Genomic DNA, 22,641 nt, shown 5'->3' with positions numbered 1-22,641 from the left:
TCCTCTGCTAGCACTGGGGTGATACAAGCAGCATAAGAATTGTAATTGGGGTGTTGGCAATGACTGGGGGGTTGAGCTGGAAAAACTGCTGCAAGTAATCATTTTTGAAGGTGAAGGAGCTTAGTGATCCCCTTTGCCATTAAACAGTTACAACGATACATTACATGGTTAAGTATTATAAAATTCAGGTGATTCAGATAGTAAAATCAATAATATAAAAAAAAGCTTCATCTCTACAGCTTTGTGGTAACCGTTTGCAGAAGGCCCTCTCCTGTTCCGTGAGCCTTTGTGTGCAAAATGAGAATCATAAAAGGGTGGTTTAAATTGTGGTGGAACTCAAGTGTTCTGTGCAGAATCTTGACCTCAACCCAGTAGAATCCCTTTGAGATTAACCAACAGGTCAAAAATATTGCAGCACAGTGGAATATTACATTCCTGTCCAAAGTCTAATAAGTCATTGACAACATTGTTGACATATGGCTATCACTGTGCATAGTCTTTGCTTGGATTTGTGAAGCAGAGATGAATTTTATATATTAACAACAGTTTGTAAAGTATTCTGACTTTATGTGGTGATATCTATCACAGAAACATCTTAGTTTTTTTTTGTAGCAGAGCCTTCTGGATTAAAGGTCATGGGTATTCAGTAGTAGTTTCTGTTTTAGCTTTGTTTTAGCTTTATAAAGGGTGAAATACCCATAATTTGTACAACTGTCTGTTGATGAATGTTTTACTTATTATTTGTAGACATTTTTTAACAATGTGGGAAGCCTCAACCAATTTTTGCTCATAAAAGACAATGTCTATCTTGGATGCCCTATACCCCATACCCTATAAAGTTAATAAAGGAAAAGTAATTACATTATGTAAGAAGTAAATGTACCAAATACAATTTACAAATCACTGCTTTCTGTATTAATTTGCAATTTGGATTAAATTATTTTTTTGACTAAATGATTGTACTAAAACTTTGACCTTACCCTATCCTACACTTTTGGAATAAATGAGAACGCAGACTGCAAGTCATTCATTATCAACCAAAATCAGTATGCGACTTATGATTTTGGGCTGAACTAAAGTAAATTCCCTCAGTCATGGGTAGCACTGTCGCCTCATAGCAAGAAGGTCCTGGGTTCGATCCCCAGGTGGGGCGGTCCGGGTCCTTTCTGTGTGGAGTTTGCAGTGTCCGCGTGGGTTTCCTCCGAGTGCTCCGGTTTCCTCCCACAGTCCAAAGACATGCAAGTGAGGTTAATTGGAGACACTGAATTGCCCTATAAGTCAATGGGTGTGTTTATGTGTGTGTCCGCCCTGCGATGGACTGGCGTCCCGTCCAGGGTGTTACTGTGTGCCTTGCGCCCATTGAAAGGCTGGGATAGGCTCCAGCAACTCCCTCCCCGCGTGCGCGCGACCCTAATTGGATAAGCGGATAAGAAAATGAGTGAATGAATGTTCCAAAATTTTATGAAAGTCTCAGTGGCATAACTAGGAGCTAATGGGCCCCAGTGCAAAAAATTTTTTGGGCCCCCTCAACAAGTTATATTGATGGTTACGCCCCTGAAACGTCTCCCATAAGAGTAGAGGCCATAATAGCAGTAAGAGGAAACGTATTTGTTGTAATGTATTCGTTTTTAAGATAACGGTAAAGGAGTGGGCGACTAACTGTGCGTCTGAAACCAGACTCTGCTTACTATAAAGTGCACTAGTAAATATATTCTTGCGCATTCTGTCGTATAAACGTTAGTACGCAGCGCATTTCTGTTACCCCACATTGCACTGAGAGTAATAAGTGACCAGTGTTGCAGCCTGGTGGACGTAGAGTCCTAATTACACATGTGTGTAGTTTATAGGGAGTAGGAAGCATTATGTGATTTGGGACACGGCGCACATCTGAAGGAAGGTATTGGGCGTGGCTAATGAGATAAGGTGAGGCAGTGAGGTTAGGAGACGCGGTGAGGGGCTGTGCGGGGAAGTTCGGACGCTGTGTTGTGGCCTGTCATGTTGATTTAAACCTCTTCCAAACTGTAAGTTTTGTTTTATTTAATTAATAGTATATGTTTAAAACATGTTAATTGCCTCTTTTATCTCTGTTTTGGTATTTATCTCATCCTTAAGTTGGGTAGTGTAGAGGGCGGAGTTTACCAACGTGTGTAGGTAAAATGTTTTAGAATGTGTTGTATATTTATCCAATAAATTGAAGGTTTTTGTTCTTTAACATTTGTCAAAAGAAATAAATGAACATACCAAGGCGTGGCGTTACTTTTTCCTTATCTAAGAGAACAGTTGCTGTGTCAAGAGCGAAATGTGTCAATACTCCTGGTAGTGATGTATCGTTCGCGAAAGAGTCGGTTCCTTGAGTCGGTTCGTTTTAGAGAAGCTGTTTTTAAATAATACTACTCTCACCGGTCATTTTAATGAAAACACACTGGAGAGCAGACTCAGTTCTGTTTGGCATTTATTCACAAGCTGCTGAAAACGTTTATTTACCCGTTTGGCCAGCGTTTACATGGTTGTATTGCATAATTGCTGCAGACGTGTCATCTACACATTCACTCTGCCAATCTGATTTTACAAAATGTTAAGTGTGGCTTGTTGGATTCGAATCTTGTGACTGGAAAGCCACTGAAGTACATTGAATCCATTGTCATGTCCATTTGACCAGTTTGAGATGAATACTGCTTTGTCAAACACATTAATATGCTTTAAATAGCCACTGTAAGATGATTAATTGTGGCCATAAAGAAATGCACATGGTCAGCAACAATACTCAAACCATGTTTGATTGGTATAGCTGCAGTCTGAAGTGTTGACACAAGGCAGGTGAATTAATGCAGTTTGACCTAACTAAAAGTCTTTGAGAATTAGTGCCTATCTAAGATTTTTAATAGGCTTGAGCTCCAGGGTATGTGCAGGTCACTGTAGTTCCTTCGCATCAAACTGGACAAACCATGTCTTTATCAAAAATGCTTTGTGTACAGGGGTGCAGTCCATTTTTAGCACAGGATTGTTCAGTATTTATGGTCAGTTCAACCTTCTATAAAAAAAAAATGTTATGTTCAACAAGTTTGAATTGACCTGAATTCACTTAACAGAAACTACGCGTCTTGGTTTGGCATCAGGTAAAACTATGTTCTCTCTTTCATTTTTTATATTAGTCACCAAGTTAAGTAAACCAACCAGATAATCGATCAACATGGGAGAGACACCAGTCAGAGAGGATGGGATTGTGACAAGGTCTGCTGAGGTAAGCTTTGCCTAAATGTCCAGTTTCAGTTCAAAGAAGAGTTTAGTTGTAATGAGAGATTTTGTATTCAAGTTTTTATTACTGTAAAGCTCTATCCAAATACTTTTTGAACATTTACCTTAAAAACAGTTATTTACTTACAATTTACAAACTGTACCTCAATCCCTTGACAACCAAGCCCCCTCCCAGCTATTCCTGCCATAAAAACAGCCTAAGTAGTGAATTTTCTTATCTTTTCTGTGTTTACTATATTTTTCTTTAGTACATTGGCTCATTTCCTGTTGATGACTGCTGTCTAGATGAGCAAATGCAACAACTGCAAACACAGCTAAAATCTCTTAAGGTAATGCATGAATACATGCACTGTCTACAGTAATAAAAGTCTACTGGTGATGGCCCTCATTGCTTTTACTCATATGTTTAGCGCTGCAAACGTAGACGTTACGTCTCCCTCAAATTCTCCATCAAAGGGGTGAAGGTGTACAACGAGGATGAAACAGTAAGATTTCCAAACTCAATCCAACTATCCAAAGCCAGTTTCAACATGCTGTTGTTGTTGCAATTTAATGACTTTTGGTCTTTTCAGACTCTTTTGATGGCTCATGCACTGCGCCGAGTCTCCCTGTCCATCGCACGTCCCTCTGCTGCCCAGTTCGCCTTCGTCGCCCACAATCCAGGCAGCTCTGATACCCAGCTTTACTGCCACCTCTTTAAGGCCAGACACGCCAGAGCAGTACGTCTGCACATAACCACACTGTCAGCTTCTCAAGCTTACCTATTGTTTTCCATCAGTGTGCTTTATTAATGTTTGTTTCTGCCCTGTCTAAGGCCCAGTTTCTGAACCTGCTGCTGTGCCGCTGCTTCCAGCTGTATTATTTGGAGAAACATCCTGAAGATGCAGAGGACAAGGCGTCTGGAAAAAAGCCAGCTCGTAACCCCTCACTGCTGAACCATGGCTTTCCCCTCAGCGTCAGTGCCCTTGTGTCCTTTCGCAGGGCACCAACTCAGGGGATGCTGTCAGGGTCACAGGTTACTTATATCTTTTAATATCTGTGTTTTTACATTTAAATAAATTGTTGGCAAAGGTAAATGTACACAAATCTTTATACTGCACTGGATATACACCAGAAGTGTCTTGGCAGCTGACCGTGACTTTTTTTGGATGTGCCTGATTTACTGGTGCTTAAAATGTGAATAAATAAAGTTTGTTAAATGTTTGAATTTGTGATGCAGGTCTCCTACAATCCAAGCATGGATCCCGTAAGCAGCCCAGAGGATGTCTTTTTAACTTCCCCTACGCTTGTACGTAAGAAGGCCATCAGGGACAAAGGACTGCGCTCAGGGGCTTATCGTTCCTTCACCTGCACTCCCATTAAGCAGCGCAGCCTGCAGGAGCGCCTTAATGCTCCACAAGGTGGGACAAGTGTTCAGAGAACGCTGTCAAAAGTGAAAGAGTTCCTTAGGTAATACAGAACTCAAGTAATTAATATTTAATCTACCACAATGGGTGGGTAGAATGGTGGCACCTGTATCACTGGGGTTCAGTAATGCTTTATATAATTACTTGCACTTTCAACACAATATTTTCTTTTCTGGTTTACCCGTTTTTGTTTTTCTATTTTTAAGTACAGTATTTATTCCAAATGTATTTACTCATAATTTCTTTACACCATATTAAATATATATAGAGAGAGCTGGGCCCAGATTGACCTCTTTTGTAGAGTGACCCTAAATGGCTTCTTCAAAAATAAACCACCAACTTAAATAAAACGGTAATAGTTCAACCACCTAATGACTGATTTTTAAGATACTAGTTCTTTGTCTGTGTGCAACAGACAAGGGACCGGACACAGTGCCAGTTTGCAAGGTTCGCGCTCCAAGCTTGGCCGAGACCGAAGAAGCACTGGCTCATGCCGTGTGGAGCTGGGCTGGCATCTCTAGGTAAGATGTCAGTGTTCATGGCAACAAATATTTATTTTTTGTAATAAACTGAAAGCATGTTATTACTTTTCTGTAATTGCTAGGAAAGTTTTGGACACCATATACACTATACAGCCTAAAATATGAGGATGCCCATAAGTTTGTTTAAAGTGGATACATGGACTGAAAGCAAATTAAAAGAAAGAAAAGTGGATAAATGTCACTTTCTCGTCACTGTAAAATAAAGGCTGCACATATGTGAACATGAAAGACAAAGTTACATTTATTTAAATGAAAATTGTCAGCTTAAATTTTATAGCAATGATGGATGTTTAAAGTCATTTAAATAGGAATTTATGATAAACTACGAAACAGTTTTTTACATTGTTACATTATATGTTGATTTTGCCCATTTAGGTTACATTTAACTTGCAAATCATTAATGATAGAGTAAGTGTGTTTTGCACATTCCAGTAGTTACACAATGTGAACTTTGTACTCAAGCTTTAATCTCTGAAGGCCAAATACAAAAATAACTTAACAACTAAAATACACATTTAAATTAATTTAATAAAATCTATGTAAACAAATTTTAATACAGTATTCACACACTGTACAAGGTGTTGATACTTATGATAACTAGATGTCAGTTAGCTTTTCTGGATCTGTCATAGCTGACAATAAAATAGGCTCAAGCCAAATGAGTTCTTCTGATGTGTGAAAATGTATTTGTGGTTACAGTGACAGCAGTTCATCTTTGCTTGTGGATGATGTCCTGGGTTCCTACTTGCTATGTCCTAACACAACAAATTGCAACCTTGGATCTCTACTCGTACGTTTCAATTCAGGATTAGTCACTTTGGATGTTAAGACTTCCAAAGGCAAAATATTCCTTGAGGTGAGCTGTTATGTTTCTATATTCTGAGCTTTACATCTATAATAGCACACGTTCATGACTCATCAGTATGCTTGTAGAGATTAAAAATGATCGTTTAGTGTTTAGCAGACTGTTTATCAGGTATAAGCTTGGACCATGAAACTCAGTTCTGTGTGGGTCCCAGTACAACCAGCAGTCTAAAACACTACAAAACCTTACAGCAAGAGTTGTACAGTGAGCATTAAAGCATTTAAGTTTAATTAGTAATTACACTGTACAGCTAGCTTCATCAATTAAATGTGTACCTGCTATAAGACTTGTTGCTTCATTTAACAGAATGGCCATGTACAGTTTGAGAGTCTCACTGCATTGATCGATCACTACACCGAGAGCCGAGAAGAGCTGGAGGTCCCACTGAGTTGTGCTCGTGTTAATCACTGTTACGAATGGGAAGAGGACAAAGACCAGACTGAAAAGGACACAAAAAACCAATGCTGGGTTTAAGTTGTGTTTAGTATTTTATCTGTGTGATCTTGTTTTTAAACTACTGATTTAAATGTGGATTTTTTTTACAGTATGACACTGATCTTTAACCTAACTAATGCTTTTGCTCTATTTACACTAATGTTCTGAATGCACTTAACACACGGGTAGTTAGTTAATTGTTCATGTTTATTTTTTCCCCTTTTTGAACAATGCTTTAAGTTTTTCTTTTTTTGGACACTGGACAAATTTTTTGAAAGCATTGTTAGTTTTCTATGTTTCTATGTGTAGTATGTTTATATGTCTTATTAAGCATTTGCAACATTTCTTACCAAGCAGAATTGTACACTAGCCAGTTGCAAACCTTAGAACAAATTTTGCGTGAATTCACAGCTCAATTGTAGGCCAACTTTTGTTTATCTAAATACTCTATACTATATCCAGCTTGTCTGCTTTATATGTGATTACCCCAAACACTAATTTTGGCATTTACCTGTACTGAAAGATTATGAGAAACCTGTTGATTTAAAACACCTGTAATAGAAGACTCAGGAAAGTTGTGATTCTGTCAATGCATGTTTAAATATGTGGCTACATACCCCCAAATTATTAAATGCAATATACAAAAAGTATTTGGATGACAATAATTTTATTTGGGATTTCCATGAGATTGATGCACAGTTAAATCCACCCACCCATATTGGAACCCACAATTATTTTCTCAAAAAGTGTAAGGACGATGCAGGAAAATGCTGATTTAAAGCTTATATTTAGAATTAGCATAAATCTGTGTTTTAAAATAGCTTAACAGCACTCACTAAAATGTTTTGCAAAAATATATTTGACTGCTTAAACAATTGTTCTTAGACTTCCATTATAAGTGAGTATAAGTAATAATGTTTTTGGTTCTTGTAGCAGTACAGGGAAACGTGCTGAAACCACCATTTGTGGTAATTCCCTTTAAACTGCAGATTTGTTTAACAGAGTTGAAATGTTGGCGTATGCTGTGAAAATGCTGTGTATCTTGTCAACGGTTAATAACTCTTATTGATGTCAGTTTTTTTTGAGAGCTGTAGCTCTACTCAGTTTCTGACTAACAACCTTTTTTATTACCTTTTAACCTGACTGAAGCACTCGGTTGCAAATGTTCCATTTCCATTTCTGACTAACAATTTTTTTATTACCTTTTAACCTGACTGAAGCACTTTCTGAACAAAGAATCGTGTACACCTTTGCAAGAGATTTATAATTTATATAAACATTATTTGTTGCACATGTTGTGGATTTTTATTATTTTCTTAAAAGAAACCATAGCTTGTTGCTGTTACTCTTATTAGAAGCTCAATTTCAGGAATCAGGATCCAGTCAAGGTTTTGACATAAAGTATGTTGGAGGATCTGTGATTGGTCTGTCTGTCTGGGGATAGCTGAAGCACTGGGATAAATTGCTGGCCTGTCCAGGGTATGACTGCCTTGCGCTTAGTGTTTGAACTAACCATGAACCTGCTAAGGTCAAAGCAGTTGAAAAAAAAAACAAATGTCTGATGTTTTGAGAGTTTGATGAAGATGTTGGGATACTTAATCATAGATGCAGAAAATGGGAACACTTAAAATGGGAAGGAAATTTAAATAAACAAGCTGCTCTGGTTTAAGGCCCGGAGTTAAATAGACGTGTTTACACAATCGTAAAGTGAAAATCAGAGGTAGAATTTGTTATTATTTTTATGGTATTGCTATGCAGTGCAGATGATTTTATACTAGTTTGGTATTTTATGGGGTGGTAGTGTAGGTCATGTAGCTTAAGCATGAATAACTAGATGGCTATGAGGAACTCTTAGCGTGAAGTGACAAATACTTGCACCAACTTGCTGAAATTAAGATTTTTACGGTCACTAGGTTTACTTATTTGGCAAATTTTCTATACTATATAGCAGTGGTGAAACCAAACAATTGTATGCGTGGTTCAAAGTGGTGAAAATAACAGATTGGGGATTGTTAATATATAAGGTTGTCATTGTATAATTTACACTTTGATTTTATGTTAATATAATACTAAATAATATAGTACATTTCATTATTTATTTACTTTTCATAATTAATTTCTGGTTTTCTTATTATTGTAGCCAAAGTTGTCTTTTTTTACACCAGCTGCTGTCAGATTAGATTAACAGATTTAAGATTAGATCAGATTTAGGATTAGAGTAGATCAGATTAGATCAGAGTATATCCGATCAGATTTAAGATTAGATCAGATCAGATCAGAGTGGATCAAATCTAAGATTACATCAGATCAGATTTAGGGTTAGATTAGATCAAAGTAGATCAGATCAGAGTAGATCAGATCAGATTTAGGAATAGATTGGATCATATCAGAGTAGATCAGATATTAGATCAGATCAGAGTAGATCAGATCAGATCGAGTGAAAGCAGTGTGGAGTTGAAGCTGTGTTGCACGTTGCTAAGTAACGCTGAACGCTATGGCAGAATATCCGCACAGTGCTGCTGCTGGTGTTAATGGTGTTTGTTTAAGCTCTGGATTGTAGCAGTGTAGGACCGGAATGGTTTTATGGAAGTGGGAATGAAGACTTGTAGTGTAAGCTAATGTTCATATTTTCTATTTTTAATTTTGTATAATGACTGTATTTACATGTTTGTAAACCTGCTAGGCTAGCTACAGAGCTAACTAATTATCTGCAGCAGTAATGAGATGAGGACAAAACTACAAAACCTCTAAATATCTTAAACTATTATCATAAACCATAAACAGTATTTAGATTATTTATCTACTCTGCAATATTACTAACAGTACATACCAATTAAACACCTAGTCTTGAATTTATTGTTATTTAATGTCATTGTACCATAAAGTCTACTGTAAATATATACTGTACATATATACTGTACATATATACTGTACATATATACTGTACATATATACTGTACATATATACTGTACATATATACTGTAAATATATACTGTACATATATACTGTACATATATACTATAAATATATACTGTACATATATACTGTACATATATACTGTACATATATACTGTACATATATACTGTACATATTTACTGTACATATATACTGTACATATATACTGTACATATATACTGTACATATATACTGTACATATTTACTGTACATATATACTATAAATATATACTGTACATATATACTGTACATATATACTGTACATATTTACTGTACATATTTACTGTACATATATACTATAAATATATACTATAAATATATACTGTACATATATACTGTACATATATACTGTACAAATATACTGTACATATTTACTGTACATATATACTATAAATATATACTGTACATATATACTGTACATATATACTGTACATATATACTGTACATATTTACTGTACATATATACTATAAATATATACTGTACATATATACTGTACATATATACTGTACATATATACTGTACATATATACTGTACATATTTACTGTACATATATACTGTACATATATACTGTACATATATACTGTAAATATATACTGTACATGTATACTGTACATATATACTGTACATATATACTGTACATATTTACTGTACATATATACTGTACATATATACTGTACATATATACTGTACATATTTACTGTACATATTTACTGTACATATATACTATAAATATATACTGTACATATATACTGTACATATATACTGTACATATATACTGTACATATATACTATAAACATATACTGTACATATATACTATAAATATATACTGTACATGTATACTGTAAATATATACTGTACATATATACTGTAAATATATACTGTACTGTACATATATACTATAAATATATACTGTACATGTATACTGTACATATATACTGTAAATATATACTGTACATATATATTGTAAATATATACTGTACCCATGTTGCTGTGCCACCAGAGACAACCACAGGAATTAGCTAACACTAGACTTTTTAGTTTCATAGTGCCGGAATTTCTTTGAGCAGCCATTTGTTAACTTGTATTAAAGGGCAATGTGTGAGAATGCATAACATGGTATAAAAAGCACAACCTGATTCATGAGCAATGGAAAAGTAATATGATCTGATAAATCTCCTTCCTCCAAATCTGAACACGGTCTGGTCTGTTATGTTTAAAGGAAGTCTACAATCCATTATGTCTGCTGCCAATTGTTTAGACCAATGAAGAATTCATAATGATATGATCAGTTTGTTCATGGATTACAGTACATAGGTACAGTGATAGCTTTGCATGGTCATTTACCAGCTAAAAGTGTGTAAAAGTGTGTATTAAAGTATTTTAGAGTTTTATAGAATTAGGTGTACCTGTCCTATGGTGCAAACCCTCTTCTTGGTCACATATTCCAGGCTAATAATGCCACATACAAGCCAAAGCCAAATGCCTTTCTTGGCTCCCTGGTCACTGGATTTAAATGATTGAGGGATGAAGGGGGTGTAGCTCTTTAAAATCTGCACCCCAGAAATTCCTAGAAAGGAACTGGGTAACAGCAGAAAATCTGTTAGAAATCTGATAGTTCAAGTTGCATGTATACATTACATGTATTTTCATTTATTTTACTTGTATAAAATAATATTTGTAGAATTTTAGGGTCCCAAGGCCACATGAGAGGATCATATTAAACCATGCATGTGTTACATTTTGACCCAGAAGATTTTGCTAAATGTCTACATTTCTTTGTACAAAGATGTATTTGTTCTAAACATTTAGTCAGAGAAATAAAAGCAGTTATGGTAATTATTGAAATCCCAAGACTGTCGTGATATGCATGTCCATTACAAGTGCATGTCAAGTTTTGACCTCAACTGCACTATCCTTAACTCTCCAAATTAAAATGTTAACCTGATGTAATTACAGAGAAGTCCAAGCTAGTGTTACCAAAGCCTGAGCTGATTCCTTCTGCACTCCAGGATGGCGTCAGAGTCTGTGAAGGTTGTAGTTAGATGCCGGCCGCTGAATGACAGAGAGAAGGCCCTTAACTGTAAGATGGTGGTGTCTGTGGATACCAGCCGCTGCCAGTGTTTTATTAAAAAACCAGGAGCTGCTGAGGAGCCACCCAAGCAGTTCACATTTGATGGGACCTACTTCATCGAACAAACCACTGAGCAGATGTATAACGAGATTGCATATCCTCTTGTCGAGGTAATTCTTTTAATAATAATATTATTATAATAATAATAAGTCTTAATAATCAATAAGGACTTGATTAGAATGAGCAGCCAGACAATGTGAATCATTGGCAGTAAACAGCATAGACAGGCCTAATGGGTAAAGTACTGTAACTGATAAACTTAACATGCTTGATGTGAAATATAATACGATGGCACAGATAGAAAATCAGGTAATGGCATCGATCTTATGTAGACAAGGTCAGATGACATGACACAAGAGATGATCACTGGGTTCACAGTTGGTCCTGAATGCTGTGAGTTTGTATAGGTGTGCTGACTTTATTTTATCTTTCTGCTTAAATGATAGGGTGTAACAGAAGGGTACAATGGAACCATCTTTGCTTATGGACAGACAGGGAGTGGCAAGTCGTTCACCATGCAGGGGGTATCAGACCCGTCAACTCAGAGAGGAGTCATACCAAGAGCTTTTGAGCACATCTTTGAGACCATTCAGGTAAGGAACGTCAGGTTTGTTGCTGAATCTAACCCTGCAGATTTATTGGAAAATTCAAAACAGTGTGGATGATTTGGATGGTTAAGGATTTAAGTCCCACTATCAACAAGCTGTCACTGTTGGGCCCTTAACCTTCAGTTGCTTGGATTCGATTCTGTCTAAACTGTAAACATATTTAAATAAATTAAGTGTATCTTTAAAAACCTAGTACAACCTTTAAGACCACTGTTGTACCTTTTAGGGTACTGTAACATTGTTTGTACATTGTATCTTACATTCCTTGTTGTGGTCCACTGATTAGGTTCACTGGTACTCTAAAGTGGGGTAAGGTGGACTTAGGATGACCATAAAACAACCATAGAAAAGGGAAATTAGTGCATTGACCTGTTTTAAAAAATGTAATTGGCACTTGTTTTGCTGTATTTGGACCACAGAAATACAGAACTAAAAAATAAATAATGTAATTTCTGTTAAAGTGTGTGGAAAACACCAAGTTCCTTGTGAGGGCATCTTACCTTGAGATCTATAAAGAGGAAATCAGAGATCTTCTGGGAAAGGACACCAAACATAAGCTGGAGGTATGCTGCAGTTTTGAGTTTTTTGGATGTTCAACAGGACATAGGAGTTAAAATTGCGTAATTTGGCAGTTTGCATTGGGTCACTGTGCTTAAACATCCTTTCCTTAAAGCTTGCAGCCAGAGGGTTGCAGATTTTTGTTTAGGATCTTTGTAATGTGAGTAATACTGTAGTAATTACCACTTTGGTATATGTGGTTGTATGTCTAACAGCTGAAGGAACACCCAGAGCAAGGGGTGTATGTCCGGGACCTGTCCATGCACACGGTGCACAGTGTCGGGGAGTGTGAGCGGATCATGGAGCTGGGCTGGAAAAATCGCTCAGTGGGCTACACACTCATGAACAAAGACTCCTCTAGATCTCATTCCATATTCACCATCCACCTGGAGATCTGCAGCACAGGTTTAGAATTTTATTAATTTTTGTGGCAGTTTAACTTTTTTTTCATCTAGTTGTGGGGACGCTCGGAGCTCTCCGTTATACAGCAGCAAAAAATCAGCTATGGTATTGCAGAAATTTTTTTTCCAGGCTGTGATACTCTAGGTTGTGACCCTCTCCACGATGCCACATCTTGCATAATTAGCATTACTTTGTTCCATTCATCATTTGTCAGTATAAAATAACTAAGTGCTTGTCTTCTTTCCAATCTGAGATGCTGCTGGTGAAGACCACTTACGTGCTGGCAAGCTCAACCTGGTGGACCTGGCCGGGAGTGAACGCCAGTCCAAGACCGGTGCTACAGGAGATCGTCTTCAAGAAGCCACCAAAATCAACCTCTCCCTGTCAGCCCTGGGCAACGTCATTTCTGCGCTGGTGGACGGCCGCTCCAAGCACATCCCCTACCGAGACTCCAAGCTTACACGCCTCCTTCAGGACTCATTGGGCGGAAACACCCGTACGTTGATGGTGGCCTGTCTTTCCCCTGCTGATAACAATTACGAGGAGAGCCTAAGTACGTTGCGTTATGCCAACCGAGCCAAGAGCATTCAGAACCGTCCACGTGTCAATGAGGACCCCAAGGATGCACTTCTGCGTGAATATCAAGAGGAGATCAAGCAACTGCGAGCACTCATCACTGGCCAGCTGGGCACTGCCAGCCTTGACTGTAAGTTTCCTGTCGCTGTTAACTTGCAGTTGACATTAATACAGGATTACAAGCTCAGATCACAGAAATACCACATCCCTTGTTGGTTAGGAATCCAGGAGAGCACACACTGGCCCTGCTCACTGGGCTGGATGGATAGCATATATGTGTAATCTGTTGATATGTTTGGTGATTGCTAATTGTTGGCACATTCTAGAATTAGGCAATTAGTAAGTAAGCATTCTTTTCTAAGCATGTTAAGCTTATCTAGTATTGCTTAATGAACAGGTTGACTGGCTTTATGTTCAGTATTACAAAGAAAGCATGTGCGAGTTATATAGGGAGACTCAGTTAGTGGTTGTTAATTGGTTATGATTAAATTACTAGAGAAATACTAGATAAACATATACATTTCATACATGCTAAACCTATGTCTTTGCAACTTTAGCTCTGCTAACAGGTCAGAGCTTGAAGGGGACCCCGTGTGACCAGTCCAGACCACAGAGCAGTACAGCTGAAAGTAAAGCAGAGAAGGAGAAGATTAAACAGGTGGGCGTGAAGTTTGAAAGCGTTTCTCATAAGCAGGACTGAGATTTGAATAACAGCTTTACACTTTAGCAGCTCATCATGGTGTGTGTTTGAATGCAGGAATATGAGGAGAAGCTTGCCAGGTTGCAGGCAGAGTACAATGCAGAGCAGGAGTCCAAAGCTAAACTGCAAGAGGACATCGCTGCCCTGAGAATGTCTTACGAGACCAAGGTCTCCAGTCTGGAACGGGCTCGAGCTAGTCGAGCATGTAAGTTTAGTTTTGTTATGACAAATCACTAATCAATATATTTACACACGACTGATGTTCTTATTTCTGGTCTTTTCTGCAGCAAACTCTAACAAAACTGTGAGTCCTACCAACGGAGCCACACCAGAGCTCTCAGTTTCTCCCCAAGACATCAGCAAGGTACACATCAGCCTTCGGACTTCTATTTAATACACCTAAGTAAGTATATTCATGACATGTAAACAAACATTTCCTACAGGATAAGGAGCAATCTCATGAGGGAACTATTACAGAAGGTCCAGGGGGAGAGAACTCCGATCCAGACAGAGTGATTGTTGCTACACCAGCACCGATGGACCAGAGACATGTTTTGGAAAGGTAAGGAAACTCATTTGCTGAGCAACGGAAAGATTTTTTTTAGCATAACACCTTGGGAATTTAGGATAAAACTGTCACAACACTAGACACAACTAAAAAAGATGTAAAATCATATTGAACATTACATTTTGATCAGACTGTTGATCAGAAATATTGATTTTACAGTATATGGCCAAAACTGTAATTGCATAAAAAACAAACAACCATGAAATATTCACAAACATTGGCAGAATAAATGAGCTGTGGTTTTCATAATGATAACGTCATAGGATACCACCTTGCCAAGGAAGTCACTTTGCCACATTTTGATCTGCTCTGTTGTTTCGTGATGTACTAGTCAAGGTCCATAAATTAAGATTTGCAGGTTTAAATAAATTAGTATAGAAAAACTTTGGGATGAATTGGAATGTCAACTCCCAGCCAGGCCCCAAAGCAAAGCTTAGAACATCAAAGCGGAGAATCAACTCTACAATGCGTGACGATTGTTTGCGATGTTGGAGATACACTTTTGGTCACGATGCTGTTCGCCCTCCAGGCTTCATCAGCTGGAGCAGGAGTTTGTTGGAGGTGAGCAGGCACGAAACGAGGAGCTCAGGCAGAGACGAAGGCAGAGGAGAACTTTAGCTAACCAAAGGAAAAAACAGCTGATCGAGGCACTGAGTCAAGGCAATGAGGACAGTGACACAGTTATGCTTAATGTCTACGATTCCATCCAGGAGGAGGTGCACGCCAAGAACCGACTACTGGAGAACACACAGTGCAAGGTGGGCTTTAAGTGTGCAATTTTCTAATGTGTTGGGTATTTTTGTCTGTCAGGTTTTTAATTTGGATATACCCAGTGTCCTTTTGGACGAATTCTGCCCATTACACAGTGCCCACAAGGATGGTCACAGGCTATCACACACCTTTTTCATGTACAGCATGCATTTGCCTTAACTAGACAATAGAAGTTGCTGTTTCAGACACAAAGGGTGATTTCTATCTGGCTTTCCTTCCCTTAGACTCTAGCAAATGGAGAGGACTGATTACCCAGTCTGGTCTTTCCCACCCAGCAGACTGGAAGCCAATTTTGTCTGCTGCAGGCATTAGCCAATTATGCCTGCCAGAGGATACCCAGCCGACTGGTTGTAGAGCACTGGTGTGCTAGCAAATTATCCTGCTGTGTCTGTAGACTGATTTTAAAGTTGTTTAAAGAAAGCCTAGGGATGTTTTTAGTCCAGTCCAGTCTCCTGTCAACAGTTAAAAAAGTGAAGGAGAGGTGAAGGGCTTTAAATCATTATGTTTTTTCAAGCTAAAAGCTGCTAAGCTGGAGATACGGGACCTGCAAGCGGAGTTTGCCGCGGAGCGCGATGACTATCTGGCCTCCATCAGGCGTCTGGAGCGTGAAGCGCAGCTGCTGCAGGGTCTGCTGGAGCGCACGGTGACCCTGGTGCGCAGAGACTGCAACTACAGCAACCTGGAGCGCCTGAAGAAGGAGGCAGTGTGGGATGAGGAAAACGGAGCATGGCGGCTGCCCGAGGTACTGGTACAGAAAACAGCGCTACCTGCAGGTGAGGTTTGGACTGCTGCAGGATCGGTCAGAGCTTGATTTTTATTTTCGGATATATTGTAGATAGTGCTTGCTCATTTTGTGTGATTGTGGCCACCAGTTAGTGACAGACGGGGTGTTTTTCGTTCTCAGCAGTGTCTCCATCAACAGCAAGCAGCTCTTTCAGACTCCCAGCATACAGGAACTCGATGTCAGAACCAGCAGACCTTTTCATGGTACGCATATAATACTGTAATGGGAATGTGAAAACTTCGCTTTTTAACTGTTGAGCAGTTTTTTTGTTTACATTTCTAAAATTAGACACACCCCAATATTTTGTTAAAAGACTTCCAAAAGAGTGGAAGCTGTTTTACTTGCAATCACGGCTTGGTGGAGGATTTTATTTTTATATCCATGATTTTAAAATGAGATGTCCCTCAACCAACCAACCTAAAATATTGTTGTGGTGATGACTTGCTAGTACAAGTGTTGCAGGTGCAGCAGTGTGTTGAGATTTTTAAATACTTCAGTGTCCAGGAAGATTCATACGCACTGTGCATGAAAAATAATAGCTCTAGTCGCTAACTGTACATTCAACAATCCCTTGCTTAGGGTGATTTGTTCATATGAGCTCACAAAGACCTGAGACAGTATAATACTGGAATGGTTTAATGGAGTTAAACCCTGTATGTTTCATGGATAGGAGGAAGAAGACCGCTATAAAGAGATGCTGAATCGGAGCGACAGTGAAAACATTGCCAGTAACTATTTCAGGACGAAGAGGGCCAGTCAGATTTTGGCCGGAGATTCCATTAGGAGCCCTGGTGAGATCACAAGCACTCAGCAGCTCTGATGAACAAGTGACAGCACTCCCTAATATCTTGTCTATACAAAAATAACCAAATTCTCTTTGATTTATATTCATGTACATGCAGTTACTGTGATTTGTAACACTAAAGCAAACTCTGCGACAGACTGTGTGAACACCGGTTCTAATGATTAACCTCAGCAGTTTTAACCACATGTTTTGCCAAAGGGTGTAGAAAAATACATTCATATTACATAATTATGTGTCCAACTTTGATCTTTATTAAACACTTTTGGCATGAAGTGGGACACTGATTGTGAGCCAGGCCTTCTCGTCCAAAATTAGTGCCTGACCCCAAATGCTTTGTCACTGAATGAGCACAAGTTCCCATAGACACATCCCAAAATCTTGTTTAAAGCCATCAAAAGATTGGAAGATGTTCTACTTGCAAGTAGGGGTTGGGGGTGGATTTTATTTTTATACCTATAATTTTGAAATGAGATGTCCATCATGGGTATGGTCAGGTGTTTAAATTCTTTTGACCATATAATGTATTACTGTATATTACCTTTTTTTTTACTATAGAAAGATATACGATTATAATATTACTAAGTCAAGCAGGACCTATGAAACACTGGGCGCAATGCAGGAATATCATGGACAGGGCGCTAATCCATTGGAAGACACCGTTTAATGACCAGGTTATAGCAATACAGTAATGTGGAATAAGTAGTAGCCCCCTTTGTGATTGATTCTGTTATTGCAGACCCTAAATTCCAGCATTAGTGGGATGTAGTAGTTTAACATGCATATTACTGTTGTAATATGTACAGGAAGATAAGCTTGGTTACTCAGTTTATCACATTTGAATGGTAAGCCAGTAAAGCAAATTAAATTTGATCTGTCAGCCCTGTACTATATAACACATACTCGTTTTTTAACCTTACCATCAAAGTCACCCAGTCACCTTAGATTTTCTACGAAAACATGATAATACCTAGAAGAAATTCATAATGGCTGACATAGTATTAATAAAACAATCGTTTTTACTTCATGCCAGCTCTTAGAAAGCTAATCTTTTTAACTCACCATTTAACACCTTAACTCTGCATTTTCTGTTTGTGTTCATTCTAATTCTTTAGGGAACAGCTTGGCCCATCTGAGTTCCAGTGGCTCAAACCTCGCTGCTGACTCCCACCTTCCTCGCCCCTTTCGGCTGGAGTCTCTAGGAATCATGCCTGCCAACAGTAAAGCCAAGCGAAAGAAGAACAAACTGTACACCTCCTGCGATGGCATATGATACTGCATTAAGGCACATTTCTTACCTTTCTGTATCTAACAGAGCTATCAGAGCACTAAATTTGCTGCTTTTAAAATTCTAGGTGCAAATTAAAGTGTAGCTGGTTACTGACAAATGTGATTAATGTTTGAATGTGATTTTATTTATGACCTTTTCTAATGTGACTTTAACTAACTGAATGTGAGCTGATTAAATTAGGAAAGCAATTTAATGTAGGAAATGTGGCTGAAGTTGTTAGCTGAGTTTTAATAAGAATGCTACCTATTACCATGGACCTGCACTAGTTTTTTCTATACTCTCACTGTTGTTTGTATCACAGTTCTAAACTAATGTATTTTTCCTACATAAAAACTAGAAAAGCATTATCGTTTGGCTTTTTGTGTCTTTTATACACTTAGAATGAAAAATTCAGTTCTGTCTTGCCAGAGATCATTCATTCATTTATTTTCTTCAGCTGTTTCATCCTGGTCAGGGTCATGGTTGTGGACTTGGTGCCACTCCAGTGCACAGCATACCACACTTACACATTTACTCACTTAATGCCTGGTCACACCAAGCTTTTGGAAGCACACAGTGACATTAATTTCAATAGAATACATAGATATAGGTATTTGGACACCTGAGGTATTTGGACACCTGACCATGAGCTTGTTGGACAGCCCAATATAAAAGAAATAGAAGGACCCTTATGTCATACCTTATTGGATAGTTTAGCTATAAAAACATTCACTTTTCTGAGAAGGCTTCTCACAAGCCTGAAGTATGTATGTGGGAATTTGGGCCTATTCAGTCAAAAAAGCATTTCTGTTGCTGGGCACTTGTGTTGGTTAAGTAAGACTCAGTTCAATTTTAAGTTTATTCTGAGTGGTATTAAACCTGAAAGGTTGTGTGTGTGTGTGTGTGTGTGTGTGTGTGTGTGTGTGATGTGAACAGGGAGGCTAATAGTCACTTTCTGATATAATCTGCTAATCCACAGAGTGCTGAACTCTGAACCACTTTTCTCTGTTACATCACCTTTCAGTAAGACTTCTCATGTTACACAGTAAGTGAATGAGAGCACTGTCAGAGGCACCATCATTCACTTAGAACTGTGGAACTATTCATCTGCAGGTACTGTGGCAAGAATGTGGTTTTATTACACATGAATGACTTTGTGTCTGGAAAAACCCCAGAGGCAAATCATAACACTAGTTTTGATATGAGAGCTCTAGGAGAAAGACCATGTGTACAAAGAATGTGTTTTAATTTTTTACGCATTTTTCTTTCAGTGTAGTCATATCTAATTACCCGATCACATTTCACTTACTTTACTGCTGCTAACCTCCACTCCTAAAGTAAATATAGCACTAATAACTGGTTCAATGCCCAATGACTGACTAGAACTGACAATGCCCAATGTATTTCTTCATAGCCTACATAATTGCTGCCCCATGTGAGGAGCACAGAAAATAAATACAATAGTCAGTTCAGTCGAATTGAGTCAAATTAGATCAATTTGGAGCAGATGAAATATGGGTAGTCAGAGATATTCAGTTGTTTATTTCTTGAGCAATCCTAGTTTTCTTAAAGCCTCTCGATGTTCTTCTTCCATGTTTGGAACCATTAGCACACTGGAACCTGGAGCAGGTGGTTTTTTAAGCGCAGGAGAAGCACTGGATGATTGTCCTGATGTTTGGCTTGTACCTGCCTGACTTAATCCAACTTCTCTCTCTGGGTTTTGAGACAGTAAGTTGAATTTAAGGCTGTCATCACAATCGGAACTGCTCTCAGCCATAATTTTGGACGAGGGCTGTCCCTCTAAAACTTGTACATTTAACAGTTTCAGATTTTCCTCCTTTAGAAGACCTAGTTTAGATAAAGCCTCTAGCCTTACTCTTTCTGGTCCGGTACTTGTACACCTTGTGGATGTAGATAAAACTTGGATATTAGAATCTATATTGGAGTTGCTGGTTTCTTTGGAATTTAAAGTGGATATGTATGAGGGTATTATTTTTGGTTTGGGTGCAACAGATGGAGGATTGGGCTTGGAGCACCCACTTGTCTCTGTTTGAAGTCCTTTATTAGTGTTATTTGTGAAATCTTCATGTGTAGAATGTTGATTTCTTCTTGACACACTGGTACATATTTTCATTAGACCCTCACAAGTCAGAGGGCCTTGAGGAGAGCCACAGTCTGAGGGTTGGTAATCCTGCAATCCAAAACTGTTCCTGTTACTGATTTTAGATGTAAATGTAGGAGAAATCAAAACGTTAACCTCAGCAGGAGCATCCTGGCATAGCGCACCACTTTTGGGTGTAATATCCTGGTTGGGTGATGTTTTATCCTTAAAAGGATTGGCAAGGATATTAGGACTGCAGTTTGCCAGGACAAAAGGTGTAGGAACCAGGTAATTCCTAATTTGATTGGGATCACTACAGTGCCATGGTGCATCTGAGAAGAAAAGAAAAATCATTAGACTTTTGAATATGTCATTTTAAAATTGATGTAAACTATAAACCAGAATAGCTGCCATTTAGGCTATGTTAATAAGACATGTTATAGGATATGTTTAACATTTATCACTTCTAAAATCATCAACAATATCAACCATATATGAAATGTAACTGAGATGTTCAAACTTATCCATTCAACTGCATTTTATATGAGATTAAATCAAAGATCATTACAGGTATTTACCTTTGGAATTTAATGTTTTGTTAGGCTTGTTCCCATGTACAGGAAGATTTTTAGGTTCATCATTGGATAAACCATTCTCCTCCTCTGTATCTTGAGACTCTATGGCCTCCTCCAAGAAAATGAGACAAGCTTTTTCTCCCGCAGACAGATACTGAGGGTCATCATTCTAAAAGACACAAAAACTCACCTCCTTACATCAAATCACAGGAACTAGGACTGTAATCAATAACTTTGTAAAATTGTGGTCTTTAATGTATTGAAATGGAACTTACAGTGCAAGAGTGCAAGCTGAGCGTACTGTCCGAGCTTTCAAAACTGTCCATTTGTCCATCTGTTTCACTGGTCCGCCATGACCCAAACTAACATAAACAGTGATAATACAAGAAAATAAAACAAAAAAAAATTTTTATGTAACAAAGCTGCTGAAACAATACTTACTAATGAGTAAACAGCCGTCCCCGATGAGTAGTCCTGTCTCACAGATTCATGTACAGGGTGAAGCTTCCCTTCTTCCATCTATTTAAATGTGACGTGTTTACAGATGTGATTTTCCTAGCTTGGTTTGATGCAAATGAAGTTGCAAATGATGTTGGTAGATTGAGCAATACTCTACAGAGATTCACATAAGATGCAAATTTATTGTGATTCTAGAAATAGTACTATTGTGCATGTCTGTTGAAGTTGTCACAGGTCTTTTCTATTTAAATAAAGGGTAAGTGATACACAAACACTTTACACATACATATACATACAAACATTTCATGACAATTCCACAGTAAAGTTTAATGTGGCCTGTTTCATTAAAACAAGTTATTTAAAAAGCCTAAACCCACTGATCTTTACACAAATGTTCCTTTTTTCATTCTTTTTGAAAATTCTATTTCTGAGAATTGTGCAATTGCCAACCACATCTTCTTAATTGCCAGAGAGTAAAGCGTATGGAGACTCACACACTGCTCTTCATTATTCACCATCTCTGTGCAGGCACCATTGACCAGCCAGTAGAGACCACAGTTGCAGTATTAGTCAACTACTTTCGACCATCCCTCCTGACAATTATGTCTGTGTGAGAGCAGAACTCGGATCTCAGATGTGGTGAATTAGTGCATCAAACCACTGCACCAGTTCAGTGCCCATTAATTAAAAGGATTTTACGGTTTTAATTTCTCTCTGAATAGAAGAGATTTTAGTTACAGGAATTTTTTTTATTAATTTAAAAATATTTTAAAAACATGTTTTTAAACTTTGTACGGGCCACTCACGTTTAGAGACAGTAGTAGCCTAGTGGGTTTGGCCTACTGAAAGGTTGAGGATTTGAATCCCAGCTCT

At 38.1% G+C, this 22,641-nt stretch overlaps 3 protein-coding genes and 1 long non-coding RNA gene across 6 annotated transcripts; 2 read left to right on the top strand and 2 right to left on the bottom strand.

Annotated features, from left to right (window-relative positions):
* Nucleotides 1-991: 991 nt before the first annotated feature.
* On the top strand, nt 992-7,794 carry sh2d5 (SH2 domain containing 5). Its single transcript, XM_062986230.1, has 10 exons — nt 992-2,021; nt 3,153-3,241; nt 3,504-3,584; nt 3,666-3,740; nt 3,828-3,974; nt 4,070-4,270; nt 4,475-4,655; nt 5,077-5,182; nt 5,903-6,059; nt 6,375-7,794. The coding sequence occupies exons 2-10, from the start codon at nt 3,191-3,193 to the stop codon at nt 6,540-6,542; spliced, it is 1,167 nt and encodes a 388-aa protein (XP_062842300.1). The 5' UTR covers nt 992-2,021; nt 3,153-3,190; the 3' UTR covers nt 6,543-7,794.
* A 1,066-nt stretch (nt 7,795-8,860) lies between these two features.
* On the top strand, nt 8,861-18,998 carry kif17 (kinesin family member 17). Of its 3 annotated transcripts, none has more exons than XM_062986274.1 (15): nt 8,861-9,113; nt 11,420-11,704; nt 12,041-12,187; nt 12,664-12,765; nt 12,976-13,165; nt 13,416-13,868; nt 14,296-14,396; nt 14,496-14,643; nt 14,726-14,802; nt 14,882-15,000; nt 15,536-15,764; nt 16,292-16,550; nt 16,685-16,764; nt 17,232-17,352; nt 18,479-18,998. In XM_062986274.1, the coding sequence occupies exons 2-15, from the start codon at nt 11,474-11,476 to the stop codon at nt 18,634-18,636; spliced, it is 2,415 nt and encodes an 804-aa protein (XP_062842344.1). In that variant the 5' UTR covers nt 8,861-9,113; nt 11,420-11,473; the 3' UTR covers nt 18,637-18,998. The 3 variants fall into 3 exon arrangements, with proteins under 3 accessions (XP_062842344.1, XP_062842342.1, XP_062842343.1); XM_062986272.1 differs by having other exon boundaries at nt 8,865-9,113; nt 16,682-16,764; XM_062986273.1 differs by lacking the exon at nt 8,861-9,113 and having other exon boundaries at nt 11,084-11,704; nt 16,682-16,764.
* Nucleotides 18,999-20,173: 1,175 nt separating this feature from the next.
* Nucleotides 20,174-21,088, bottom strand: zgc:158258 (uncharacterized protein LOC791186 homolog). Its single transcript, XM_062987181.1, has one exon. The coding sequence runs from the start codon at nt 21,086-21,088 to the stop codon at nt 20,174-20,176; it is 915 nt and encodes a 304-aa protein (XP_062843251.1).
* A 330-nt stretch (nt 21,089-21,418) lies between these two features.
* LOC134302061 (uncharacterized) lies at nt 21,419-21,857 on the bottom strand. Its single transcript, XR_010007508.1, has 3 exons — nt 21,751-21,857; nt 21,585-21,671; nt 21,419-21,478 (listed from the first exon to the last, which is right to left on the bottom strand). It is a non-coding gene; the product is annotated as an uncharacterized LOC134302061 (long non-coding RNA).
* Nucleotides 21,858-22,641: the final 784 nt, after the last annotated feature.

The sequence above is a fragment of the Trichomycterus rosablanca genome, chromosome 24 (genome assembly GCF_030014385.1).
Source record: "Trichomycterus rosablanca isolate fTriRos1 chromosome 24, fTriRos1.hap1, whole genome shotgun sequence".
In the NCBI taxonomy this organism is placed as follows: domain Eukaryota; kingdom Metazoa; phylum Chordata; class Actinopteri; order Siluriformes; family Trichomycteridae; genus Trichomycterus; species Trichomycterus rosablanca.
This window is presented reverse-complemented; position numbering and strand designations above follow the sequence as displayed.